The sequence below is a fragment of the Hypanus sabinus genome, chromosome 21, assembly GCF_030144855.1.
Source record: "Hypanus sabinus isolate sHypSab1 chromosome 21, sHypSab1.hap1, whole genome shotgun sequence".
NCBI lineage: Eukaryota > Metazoa > Chordata > Chondrichthyes > Myliobatiformes > Dasyatidae > Hypanus > Hypanus sabinus.
In genome coordinates this window covers 40,204,747-40,217,219 of record NC_082726.1, presented here as the reverse complement: position 1 = coordinate 40,217,219, position 12,473 = coordinate 40,204,747, and the positions used below count along the sequence as shown (strand labels likewise).

The following is a 12,473-nucleotide window of genomic DNA, read 5'->3' as shown; positions in this document are numbered from 1 at the left end:
TGCCACATCCTGGTTGGTATCTCCACTGCAAATTCTTGTCGGCCGTTACAACATTGTTTAATCCCTGCAATTTCCCTTTGCAGAATGGCACTGGCTATTGACCATTCTATAATGAGAGTTTCTGCAGATGCTGGAAATCCAAAGCAATGCCCACAAAATGCTGGAGGAACTCAGCAGGTCAGGCATCATCTATGGAAATGAATCAACAGTTAATGTTTCAGGCAGAGAGCTTTCATCGGGACTGGAAAGGAAGGGGGAAAATGTCAGACTAAAAATGTAGCAGGAGGGCAAGGAGGGTAAGCTAGAAGATGATAGGTGATCCAGGTAGGTGGAAGAGGGAGCATGAAGTAAAAATCTGGGAGGTGCTGAGAGGAAAATGAAAATGGCTGCAAAGAAGGAACTTTATAGGAGAGGGGAGGAGGAGAGTCGCGAGGGAGTTGGTAGGCAGGTGAGGAGAAGAGGTACGGGGACACCATGGGGAAATAATGAGGAGGGGGCCATTCTATCTGTCTGAAATCTTCTTGCAATTTTTAAAATGCTTGTTCTTTCAGATTAACATTCTAGAGACGTCCAAAGTGAGCTTTGGGAAGTCAGTATTAATCTTTATCTCCTTGATTTCAACTAGAAACAGCCAATGCCCACTCACAGACATTCAAACTATCTGTAATTCTATTGAAACCACTTTTGCTGATGACATTGAATGCTGTCAGATTGTGTGCAGTCAGTGGCAGAGAGAAAACTTCTCAGAAACTTGGGTTATGTTTTGAACCCTCAATTGTCCATCCTCCTGCAAAATGTGTTGAGCTATTTGTAAGGAATTGGAGATGTGCTTATTCAGAGTGGATGCACCGGAAGTGGATGACATGTTCTCTATATCTGATTGTGAGAGGTCATCATCTTGTAGGCCCATTTGAACCTTATCCCTTGGATCAGCACTTCTGGAAAATAAAGATGATTGAGCAGACCAGAGGTTTGCTGATGTTTGCAACTAGGACCTGCTAAGTTGGCACAAGATTCAAAGCTGCAAGCATAACAAGCAAGTAAGATATGCTCATGAAAAATGGAATAATTGATTTAATTCATTTTTTAAAAAGTATCCTGCAGAGTGGGCCAGTTCTTTAATGTTGATTTTGGATGAGATACAAAACAGCATAACACTGCAGTAATGTTTTATTAGGCATCAGTAGTGCCTGGATAGAAGCAAATTTTTTAATAATGGCTGCATTGTGACTAGAAGTGTACTGGATCTCAATTGCACTGGAAACCATACATGAAAGTAGTGATGCTGTGGCGGGAGTGTGAAAATTGCATTGGTTTGTTCCAGTGGCTTCACAAGAAAATAAGAGTCACATCTCACATTCAAAGAGATCACAGATTGTTGACCATAGCTCACCCTTTTGTTGCATCTCCATGACCCTTGATTTCTCCAGTAGCCCAATTGTCTGTCTGTCCCCACATTGAATGTGCCCAAAGATTCAGCATCCACATATCTCAGGGTTAAAGATGTCTGAAGTTTCACTACCTTCTGAGGGGAGAAGTTCTTCCTCTTCTTAGTCTTGTGAGTGACCCCTCATTCTTCTTTACAGTTCTTTACATTGGTTTAACCATTTTGGACAACTGTTTGTTAAAAAGATTCAGAAACATTCAAGTCTTTGATAGAGATGCGAGAGACTGCAGATGCGGAAACCTGGAGTGTCAAACAATCTGATGGAGGAGTTCATTGGGTCAAACAGCATCTGTAGGGGAAAGGAACTGTTGACTCGTGCAGGTCCTGATACAGGGATTCAAACCAAAACATCAACCATTCTTTCTTCTCCACCTCCCATCCCCTCCCCTGCCCCCGAAAGATGCTGGTTGGCCTGGGGAGTTCCTCCAGCAGAGTTTTGTTGCTCCAAACTTTTGATAGTTCGGAATAAGTCAGGGTGTTGCCAGGTTCATTGTCATTGATTTTCATTTAGCTTGTGTTGTGACTCACTCGGTCCAACATCCTCCAAAAGATGGAATGGCCATAAGGTCTTGTAGTTTTTTTTGTCAATTCCAGTCAGGAGAACTGTGTAGTGTAAATGGGAATTTTCACTATAGGCTAGTACTGAGCAAGATGGTGATTGCTGACTGCACATTCTGAGCCAAATTTAACTGTAAGAGCCCAAATATCACACAAATTGAATGGACTTTAATCCTAAATTTCTATTATCCTTTGTCCTTTTTTTCTGATGAATCATGCCGAAGAGGGTGTTGGAATCTGGAATGAACTGCCTAAAAGAGAGGTGGAAGATGTCCTCACATCATTAAGGAGTATCTAGGCAAGCACTTGAATCAGAAAAGCAGCATAGATTATGGACCAAGTATTGGAAGATGGGATTGATACAGTTGGGGAAAATGGCCAACGTTTGCAGAGATATTTGTTCTTATTGGTCTCCCCTCTTGTTGTAGTGACATCTCTCTGTCCCTTGTTTAGTGAAAGAGGGAGAGAGCCTGTAACATGTTCAATTGTAAGGATGAGCAATAGTGTTTGTTTTACTGCAGATCACGGTGTCCTTGTTGGGGCTTTGCAATTGCTTGGTGGGTGGTGGGTGCTGGTGCTTCCTGCTGATTAAGTGGGGTAGGGTTGATTCTTTGCTGCTGCTTGTGCATGGGAGGGGGAAGAGGGGGCTTTGGGGTTCTAACAGTTTTCCTGTTATTCTTTGGGGTTCTATTCTGTTTCTGTGGATGTCTGTGAAGAGCAAGAATTTTAGGATGTTTATTGCATACATTCTCTGATTATTAAATGGAACCATTGAGCTATTGAACCCCCATGACCCTAAAGAAATATTGTCATGTGCAAATCAGATTGCCTTCCCAAAAGCAGCATATTTCAGAAATCACTCTTGTCATTTATATTCAATGAACTCTGTAATTCTATGTAACTTAGTTAAGGAGATGCTCTTACTTGTGCCCTTTGTTTTTCAAAGGAAGAAAAGATTAATTAGCAATCCTGTAATGTCCCCTAAGGGAGGAATAACCATGACATTTTATGATTCTTCATTAAGACATAAAGTGACGTAATTGACTCTAAAACTATGGCCCTGAATCTAAATAAAGGAAGCCATGAAGATGTGCAGTAAGAGCAGGCTTAGATTGGTTGGTATTCCTTAGGGGCATGATGGTGGGTTGACAATGGCAAACATTTGAGCAGCATATAGATGAACTACAACAAAGTTCTTTCTGGGTCAAAACTAAAACTGGAAAATGATTCAACTCTGGTTACAAGTAATATTAGGGATAATATTAGATCTAATGGGACTTCTATAAATAGGGCCAAAAAGGAACAAATCTAAGGACTGGGAAATCTATAATTCAGCAGTAAAGGACCATGATGTGTATTAAGAGGGGAAAAATAAGTATGAGAGTAAACTTTCTGAGCAAATATTTGGATGTAAAAGCTTCTATAGATACATGAAAAGAAAAAAGAGATCGGTGAAGACAAAAAAAAGCCCACTTCTGGTCAGAAACAAGAGAAATGATGACGAGAATCAAACAAATAGCAGACTAAATAAGCAAATACTTTTATTCTTTCTTCACAAAGAGTTTCCCAGAAATTTTGGGGAGCCTCAGGTCCAGTGGGAGGGACAAAGTGAAGGTGATCAGCATTATTAAGGAAATCTTGTTCAGGCTGAAATTCCCAGGACTTGATTACCCACATCCTTGAGTACTGAAGGAATTGGCCCTAGAAATAATGGATGCATTTGTGGACATTTTCCAACCATCTTTAGACTCTGGATCACTATCTATGAATTGAAGGGTAGCTAATGTAAAGCCTTTGAGAAAAAGGGAGAGACTCAAGCAGGAATGAAAGACCAGTTGGTCTGATGGCAATAGCAGGGAAAATGCTGGTCCATTACTATAGCTGTTTTTTTTTAAAAAAGGGAGATCGAGGGAGACAAAGTTGCAGGAATTTTTGAGGGTCTGCTGGAGTAGACAGGGGAGAATTAGTGTTTTTTTTTAACTTTCCAAAGGTTTTTGATAAGGTTACGCAAGAAAATGGTGTGGAATTAAAGCACATGTGATCGGGGTGAAATCCCAATATAAACAAAGATTCTTTTAGCATACAGGAAATAGAAAGAATAATTAGGTCCTTTGCCAGGTATCAGGTAAGTAGGGTATCACAGAGTTTAGAATTTGGGCCTTGGCCATTCATTCTGTATAGAAAATAGAACATTGCACAGGCTTGAGCAGAACTAATTAAACTAGGAATTAAGTGACTAACTAAACTAATCTCTTCTATCTACACAATGTCCCTATCACTCTGGACTTCTGCTCTTTCATATACCTGACTAGGAGCTTCTTAAGTGCTGCATTTGTATCTGCCTCCATTACCTCCTCTGGCCAGTGCATTCTGGACACCCACTAGTCTGTAAGAGAACTTGCCTTGCACATTGCCTTTGAACTTGTCCTTAAATCCATGCCTTCTAGTAATCGACATTTCTACCCTTGGATAAAGATGCTGGCTGCCTTCCTGTGCCTCTCATCATCTGGTAAACTTCCATTAGGTCATCCCTCAGCCTCCCCATTCATGAGACAGGAAAAAAAAACAAGCTTGTCTAATCTCTGCTCGTAGTACAAACCTTCTAATCCACTCAGCATCCTGGCGAGCCTCTTCTGCGCCCTCTCCAAAGCATCCATAGCCTTCCTATAATGTGGCGACCAGGCTGCATGCAATACCCCAGATGTGGCCTAACCAGAGTTTTGTAAAGATGATATATAATGTAAATTATTCTATGCAAAACTGAACATGACTGTGACTGCAAGGGGGTTGCGGAGGGGTTCGGGGTGGTTTGAGTTAGTGGGAATATGCATTACACATGCAGTATGATGTGGACAAATGTGAGATGATCCACTTTGGTGGCAGGAACGGGAAGGGAGGACATCTGAACAGTGATAGATTTAGGAAAGTGGGAGATGCAGTGAGACCTGGGCGTCCTTGTAAACCAGTTAATAGGAGTAAGCAAGGAGATGTAGTTGGTTGTTAAGAATGATAAAAGTATGTTGGTCTACATACCAGAGTGTTGAGGTACAGGGGCATGGATGTTTTACTCGTATGGGGCTTGGGGAAAATTCCACATTAAATGCTATGTACAGTCTTTGTCTCCTCACATAAGGAAGGCTCTTCTTGCTATTGGGGGAATGCAGTGAAGTTTCACCTGACTGACTCCTAGGAGAGAAAGAATGACTTGTCAACAGGAATTATATTTGAGATGAGAAATTCCTTCAACTAAGTGATGGTGAGCCTACTGCAAATTTAACAATACATGGCAGCTGAGGGCAAGGCATTAAATTTATTAGAGGTGTAAATATTGTTCTTAAGACTAAAGAGATCAGGGGAAGGGGAGAAGCAGGAATAGGGCACTAAATTTGGATGAATAGCAGAGTAGATTAGAGGGGCTAAATGGCCTGGTCCTCCTATTTTCTTTGTTTCTAACTGTGGAGATCCCAGGAGAGGGAACATCATCTCTGGCCACTATCTTTATTGATACTAGAGATCATAGACTTGGAGAACAGTGCTGGTTCAGAGGTCTGTCAGCCCATTAACCCTATGACTGCTCATGGATGAACCAGACCTGCCTCAAGCAAGATGTTGTTCGGACCTAACATTGTACTGATTCCACTTTCCTGCTGCTCACTCAGGCCAATGGACCTGTACTGAGCTTCAAACCATCCAAGTGTTCATTTTAGATAAGGTTATTTCCATATTTTCTCTTCTTGGTGTCTTCCCATTTCCTCACTGTGGTCCACACTCGTGTGATCTCTTCACAGCTCTCATGCCATTCCATATTGTCCAAGAGACCCTCATAACTCCAGTCTATAACTTCCTTAGCCTTGTCCACCGGAAGTTGCAGGATACACTTCCTTTATTCGCCTGCCTTCATTTACCACTGTAGAGAAACCACAGACACAATGCTCACCTTCCCATCTACAGTAGAGGAGCTCAACGTCCCCATTTCCTGGCCCTGAACTAAAGCTAATGTTTCATTTCTAAAGCAGAAGTGAGTCATTTAGATGAAGGAATTTTGCAAATTAACACTGAGAGTACTTTACTTTTAATTGGAAAGCAGCAATGTAATGAGACAGACTAGCTGGCACTGTTGGTGACATTCAAGGTAATTGGTTGTCTCCATAATAACAGGGCAATCATTACCCAGTCTCCAAAGGTTGGAGGAGAATCATTTGATGATCTGGGCAGAGTACTTGGATAGACCACTTCTGAGTGTAGGGCTTTTATTGCACTGTTTGTGTGCAATTAAAACGCTCAGGACTATCACACAAAATGGTGGAAAGTAAAAAATCATTCGCAGACACTTTGAAAATGCCACGAGGGGACAGCTCATAATGTTGAAAAGTGAGATTCAATATTTAATGATCAGTAAATACCAGGCACTGCCCTGTGGTCTCCCAGTTGAAACAGAAACACAACAAAAGGGAAGAACATTGTGATATTGCTCAAAGTTAGATATCACAGAGTTCCTGCAGTAAGTTAGTTTATTATCATCACATGTAAAAACTGATCATCTCATTATTTCAGTACATCAAAATAGTACAAAGGAAAAACAAGAACAGAATGTAGAAGATAATGTTAATACAAAGTATAGTGCAGGCAGACAATTAGGTGCAAGACCATAGCACTGTCAACATCATTCTTAATAACAGCGCAGCAGAAGTTATCTTTGAGCCTGGTGGCATCTGTTTTCAGGATTTTGTATCTTCTACCTGATGAAAGAGGGGGGAAGAGAGAGTGTCCCTGGTAGATGCCATTTTTAATTATGTGGGCAGAGAAATGGCAGATGGAGTTTAATACAGACATGTGTGAGGTATTCAACTTTGGAAGGACAAACCAAGGTAAATGGTAGGGCACTGAGGAGTGCAGTAGAACAGAAGGATCTGGGAATACAGATACAAAATTCCCTAAAAGTGGAGTCACAGGTAGATCGGGTAGTAAAGAGAGCTTTTGGTATATTGGCCTTTATAAATCAAAGTATTGAGTATAAGAGTTGGAATATTATGGTGATGTTGTATAAGGCATTGGTGAGGCCGAATTTGGAGTATCGTGTGCAGTTTTGGTCACCAAAGTACAGGAAGGATATTAATAAGGTTGAAAGAGTGAAAGGTTTACAAGGATGTTGCCGGGACTTGAGAAACTGAGTTACAGAGAATGGTTGAATAGGTTAGGACTTTATTCCCTGAAGCGTAGAAGAATGAGGGGAGACTTGATAGAGGTATATAAAATTATGATGGGTATAGATAGAGTGAATACAAGCAGGCTTTTTCCACTGAGGCTAGGGGAGAAAAAAACAGAGGACATGGGTTAAGGGTGAAAATTAGGGGGGGCTTCTTCACACAGAGAGCAGTGGGAGTGTGGAATGAGCTGTCAGATGAAGTGGTAAATGTGGGCTCACTTTTAACATTTAAGAAAAACTTGGAAAGGTACCTGGATGAGAGGTGTATGGAGGGATATGGTCCAGGTGCAGGTCAGTGGGACTAGGCAGAAAAATGGTTTGGCACAGCCAATAAGGGCCAAAAAGCCTGTTTCTGTGCTGTAATGTTCTATGGTTCTATGCTTTGCCAATGCAGCAAGATGTGAGCAGTGTAGAGCCCATGGAATGGAGTTCAGTTTCTGTGATATGCTGAGCTGTATCTGCAACTCTCTGCAGTTCCTTGCTATTGTGGGCAGAATATTTGCCACAACAAGCATTGAAACATCCAGTTAGGTGTGGGTCAAAGGAGACATGCCAGTGGTTGGCAGACAGGCCCATGATATTCAATATCATAGATAGGATGTTATGTCCAGGATCAGAATCAGGTTTATTATCACTGACCTATGTCATGAAATTGTTTTTGTAGTAATGGTACAGTACAAAACATAATATTATTGTATTATTACAAAAAATAGAGTGCAAAGCAGAATAGTTCATGGATGCTTCAGAAATCTGGTGGCAGTGGAGAAGAAGCTGTTCTGACTCTGGGTTTTCAGGCTCAGTTGTACCAAAAGGGACCTGAGGAGTAATCTTTTACAACCAGAGGGTGGTGCAAGCATGGAACAATCTGCCAATGAAAGTTGTTGAAGCAAGTACAGTAAAGACATTTAAAGGACACTTGGATGAGTGTATCGATAGGAAAGGTTTACGCATACGGGCCAATCGGTCTAGACAAGTTGGGCTAAGGGCCTATTTCTATGCTGTGTTACTCTATGTATAGAGCTATAAATGGATTTACAACAGAACAAGACTACTGTCAATCAAGACTGTGATTTTGCCAAAATGTTTTGTAAAGCATATTTTCCACAGTGTCATATTTAAACTCTAACAAACTTACTGTACCTCAGAACACTCAGCACTAATTGATAAGCTTCGAGACCTTTGCCTCAATACCTCATTGTGCAATCAGATCCTCGACTTCCTCACATGCAGACCCTGGTCAGTTTGGGATTACAGCATTTCCTCCACAATCTCCATCAGCACAGGTGCACCACAAGGCTGTGTGCTTAGCCCCCTGCTCTACTTACTCTACAATTATGACTGTGTGGCTAAGCACGACTCCAGTGCCATTTTCAAGTTTGCTGACGACACCGCTGTCGTAGGCTGAATTAAAGGTGGTGAAGACTCAGCATTTAGGAGGGAAGCTGAAAATTCTGCTAAGTGGTGCTATAACAACAACCTCTTACTCAATATCAGCAAGAACAAGGAGCTGAATATTCACTTCAGGAGGAGGAAACCAGAGGTCCAAGAGCCAGTCCTCATTGGGGAATCAGAGTTGGAGAGGGTCAGCAACTTTAAATTCCTCTATGTTACTATTTTGGAGGACATGTCCTGAGCCCAACACACAACTGTAATTATGAAGAAAGTATGGCAAGAAAACTTTGACAAACTTCTATAGATGTGTAGTTTTAGGTGTCATACTGAATCCTTGCAAACTCCCAAGGAAGAAGAGGCACTGCCATACTTCCTTCGAAATTGCATTTATGTGTTGGGCCCAGGACATGTCCTCCAAAATAATAACACAGAGGAATTTAAAGGGCATTGGAATCTCCAGACAAGGCTGTGATTAAAGTAAAAGCCTACTTAAAAAGTAGTGTATATGGCCCAGTCCATCACAGGTAAAGCTCTCCCACCATTGAACACTTCTAAATTCATTATCAGAGACCCCTACCACCCAGGACATGCTCTCTTCTCATTGCTTCCATCAGAAGGAAGATAGAGGAGCCTCCATACTCACACCTCCAAGTTCAGGAACAGTTAATACCCCTTGACCATCAGTCTCTTGAACTAAAGGGGATAACTTCATTCAACTTCACTTGCCCCATCATTGAAATGGTCCCATAACCTATGGACTTACTTTCAAGGACTCGTTATCTCATTTTCTCAATATTTACTTCATTTTTATTATTATTACTTACTGTATTTGCACAGTTATCTTTTGCACACTGGTTGAATGCCCAAGTTGGAGTGGTATTTCATTGATTTGATTATGGTTATTATTCTATTATGGACATACAGTATGCCCGAAGGGAAATGAATCTCGGGGTTATACATGGTGACATACATGCACTTAGTTAATAAAATTTACTTTGAAATTTGAACTAATAGGAAGCTACACCGATGACATTCAAGAGCCAATGTTGCACTAATCAGGCTTCGTTATCTCCTTCAAAGGAAACAAAACCACTGTAGCTGTAAGTCACCTTTGGTTCCATCTGCATAAGAGGCAGTGTAAAAGGTGACTGTTGCCTCTGATAATCCAGAGGGCATAACGAGGAATTTCCTTGCTCCCAGGCACGGCCAGCTGCAGCGAGTCGAGGGCAGTGACAAAGTAGTCACTTAGTATGGATACTATCTCCATCCATTACCATGACATGACAGGGACTCACCACCCAGGTCTTTGCTATGACCTCCAGATCAGGTTCTGTCACTTTCCTCCCACATACCACAGACGCACAGGTTAGCGTTAAGTTTAGTGAGCTTGTGGCTATGTTCTGTTGGAGCCAGGAACACGATGACACTTGTGGGCAGCCCCCAGCACAAACCTCAGACTGTGCTGATCGTTGATGCAAATAGCACATTTCGTTATGTTTTGTTGTTCTTGTGTACATGTGACAAATAAAGCTAATCTTTGTCTTTACCTCTTTATGGTTGCCGAACATGACCTGTGAATGACACCTTCTGTATTCTATAATGCAGTGGATTCTGGTTAATTGGGCCATCGGTTAATTGGTGCAGCTGCTTAATTGCAAAAACTCTTAAAGAACAAAACTAACCCAAATCCAAAACTTTTTATTTGGAGCACTATGCTGCTTTAACTGAGACAAGAGACTGGTGTCGAACAGTTTCTAACTAGCATCAGTCGCATGTACTCACATGGCCACTGGACTTGACACTTTTTAGAGAAAATTGGTTTTAAATAGTGTCAGTTGTGTCTGTTTGTATTCAAAAAACAGTGAATTTTTGTCACTGATAGTTGGTGGGAAATAAACAGGAAGACAGTTCAGAACTGTTTTGCTCATTGCAGTTTCACGCACTGAGAAACGGCCGTGAGTATAAATGAAGTGATTTCACTACTTGAATAAGTTGGGAACAATGAAGAATTTGAAGTATTGATAGTCATCTTGAATGTTACAATAAAAATGAAGATTTGAAGAATTATTGTTGTTCAATTATTTAAAGCATTGTATGAAGACAGTCTAATTTCTGCACTAGGTGTCTATGCAGTGTCTTTGCTCATTCAAAGATCACCACCACATACAGTGAATGAATTATTCCATCAGTAACTGTTAGGAGCTAATAGACAGTTTTATAGTGGTGTAATAGTATTGGTAGTGTTCTAATTTGTTCTGTATTTCTTTTAAATATATAATCTGTTATTCAGTTAAATGGTAGTGTCTTTTTTATAATACTTTTTCTATCTATTTCCATGAAACTTTGGCTAATTGGTGCAACTGCTAACTGAGCTAAAATGTATGAGTCCCAATGTGTCCCAACTATCTGGAATCCACTGTACTAACTCTCAGTTCTGGCACTCAAATGATTCTGGCTTATTTTGGTGGATATCATTTGTTTCTTCATCAGAATTTTTTTTAAATAATGTGCAAGCACATAAATTAACAGCAAGAGTGGAGGAGCCCACGAGCCTGCTCCACCACTCAGTAAGATTGTGGCTAACCTGACTGCCACCTCAGCCTCACAGTCCCATTTGCCCACAGTGACTTCATAGAATCATGGTGTCATTAATCTATACATGTATACTTTTTCATATTTCTACCTCACACCCTGGGCACAGGAGGCAGTTGATAGTGAAGAGAAACAAACCTTAGATAACCCTTGCATGATTTAATTTTGTCCCTGCATTATATAAGCTATCTCAGGGTCTCAAAGAAAAAGAGCATTTTCAAAACTCAAGCCAGAAATTGACCTGAGTATTTCAGTTATCTTTATACTTTCCATGTTCACAAGAAAAAAATACACATGTTCTAACTTGTGATGCTGCCTACAACTTTCTGACAGTTACATAGTATAAAAACCTGTAATTATACCAACATCAAGTGCCCTGACCAATGTCAAATGGTAGAAACTAATGCTGGAGTCTGATAGTTTTATCCAACCAACAGTAGATCTTTATTTTCAGCACCACAGATTAGAATTGGCTGCAGTAAATGTAAGGCTTCAGAAAATAACTTAGAGAATGTTAAGAGGACAAATTCAAATATTGGGCATTGATAAATATATCCTTTGTATTATTAGAGTCATAGAATCATAGAAAAATACGGCACAGAAACAGACCCTTTGGCCCATCCAATCCATGCCAATCCACTTAAACTGCCTACTTCCATTGACCAGCACCGGGACCATAGCCCTCCATACCCCTCCTATCTAAACTTCTCTAAACTTTGAAATCGAGCTCACATGCACCACTGGCAGCTCGTTCCACATTCTCACCACTCTGATTGAAGGAATTTCCCCTTGTACAATTGCATTGAAGGCAAGACTTTACTACAGCTGTTTCTCAAACATTCTTAATCATATCCCATTTTCTCTTTTGACTGCAGTCTTTCGATTTTAAAGCCCAAGCATTTGTTGAATGGTAATTGGCTTGCTATTGAGATACAGTGAAGTGATTTTGTCTGCAGATCATTCCATATGTAAGTTCATTGAGATAGTACAAATGGAAAACAATAAGAAAATGCAGAAAAGGTGTTGCAGTTACAGTGGAAGAGCAGTCTAGGTAAATGAGTAATGTGCAAGAACCATGACATGGTAGACTGAGAGATCAAGAGTTCATCCTTATAAGAGTTCTGTTCAATAGTCTTAAACCAAAGAGATAAGTTGTCTTTGAGCTGCCCCTTCACATTAATAGGAGTGAATTAATCACCATTGTATGGTTCCCCTGATACTTCCTACTGTTAACCATAATGAAAGGGAACACAGGTATGTCGTGTAATGGCTTTTGAA

General features: G+C 40.6%; 1 protein-coding gene across 3 annotated transcripts in view; it reads left to right on the top strand.

The window, feature by feature from the left end:
* The window catches only part of LOC132378983 (rho GTPase-activating protein 22-like), a 472,736-nt gene that overhangs the window by 17,446 nt on the left and 442,817 nt on the right, over positions 1–12,473 (top strand). Inside the window, exon 1 of one of the 3 annotated variants that reach the window (XM_059946400.1) lies at positions 145–177. The exons of the other annotated variants lie outside the window; for them this stretch is intronic. Coding sequence (XP_059802383.1) covers positions 147–177 — 31 coding nt within the window. The 5' untranslated portion in view covers positions 145–146. Of the gene's footprint in view, positions 1–144; positions 178–12,473 lie in introns of those variants that run through there. 3 annotated transcript variants of the gene reach the window in all.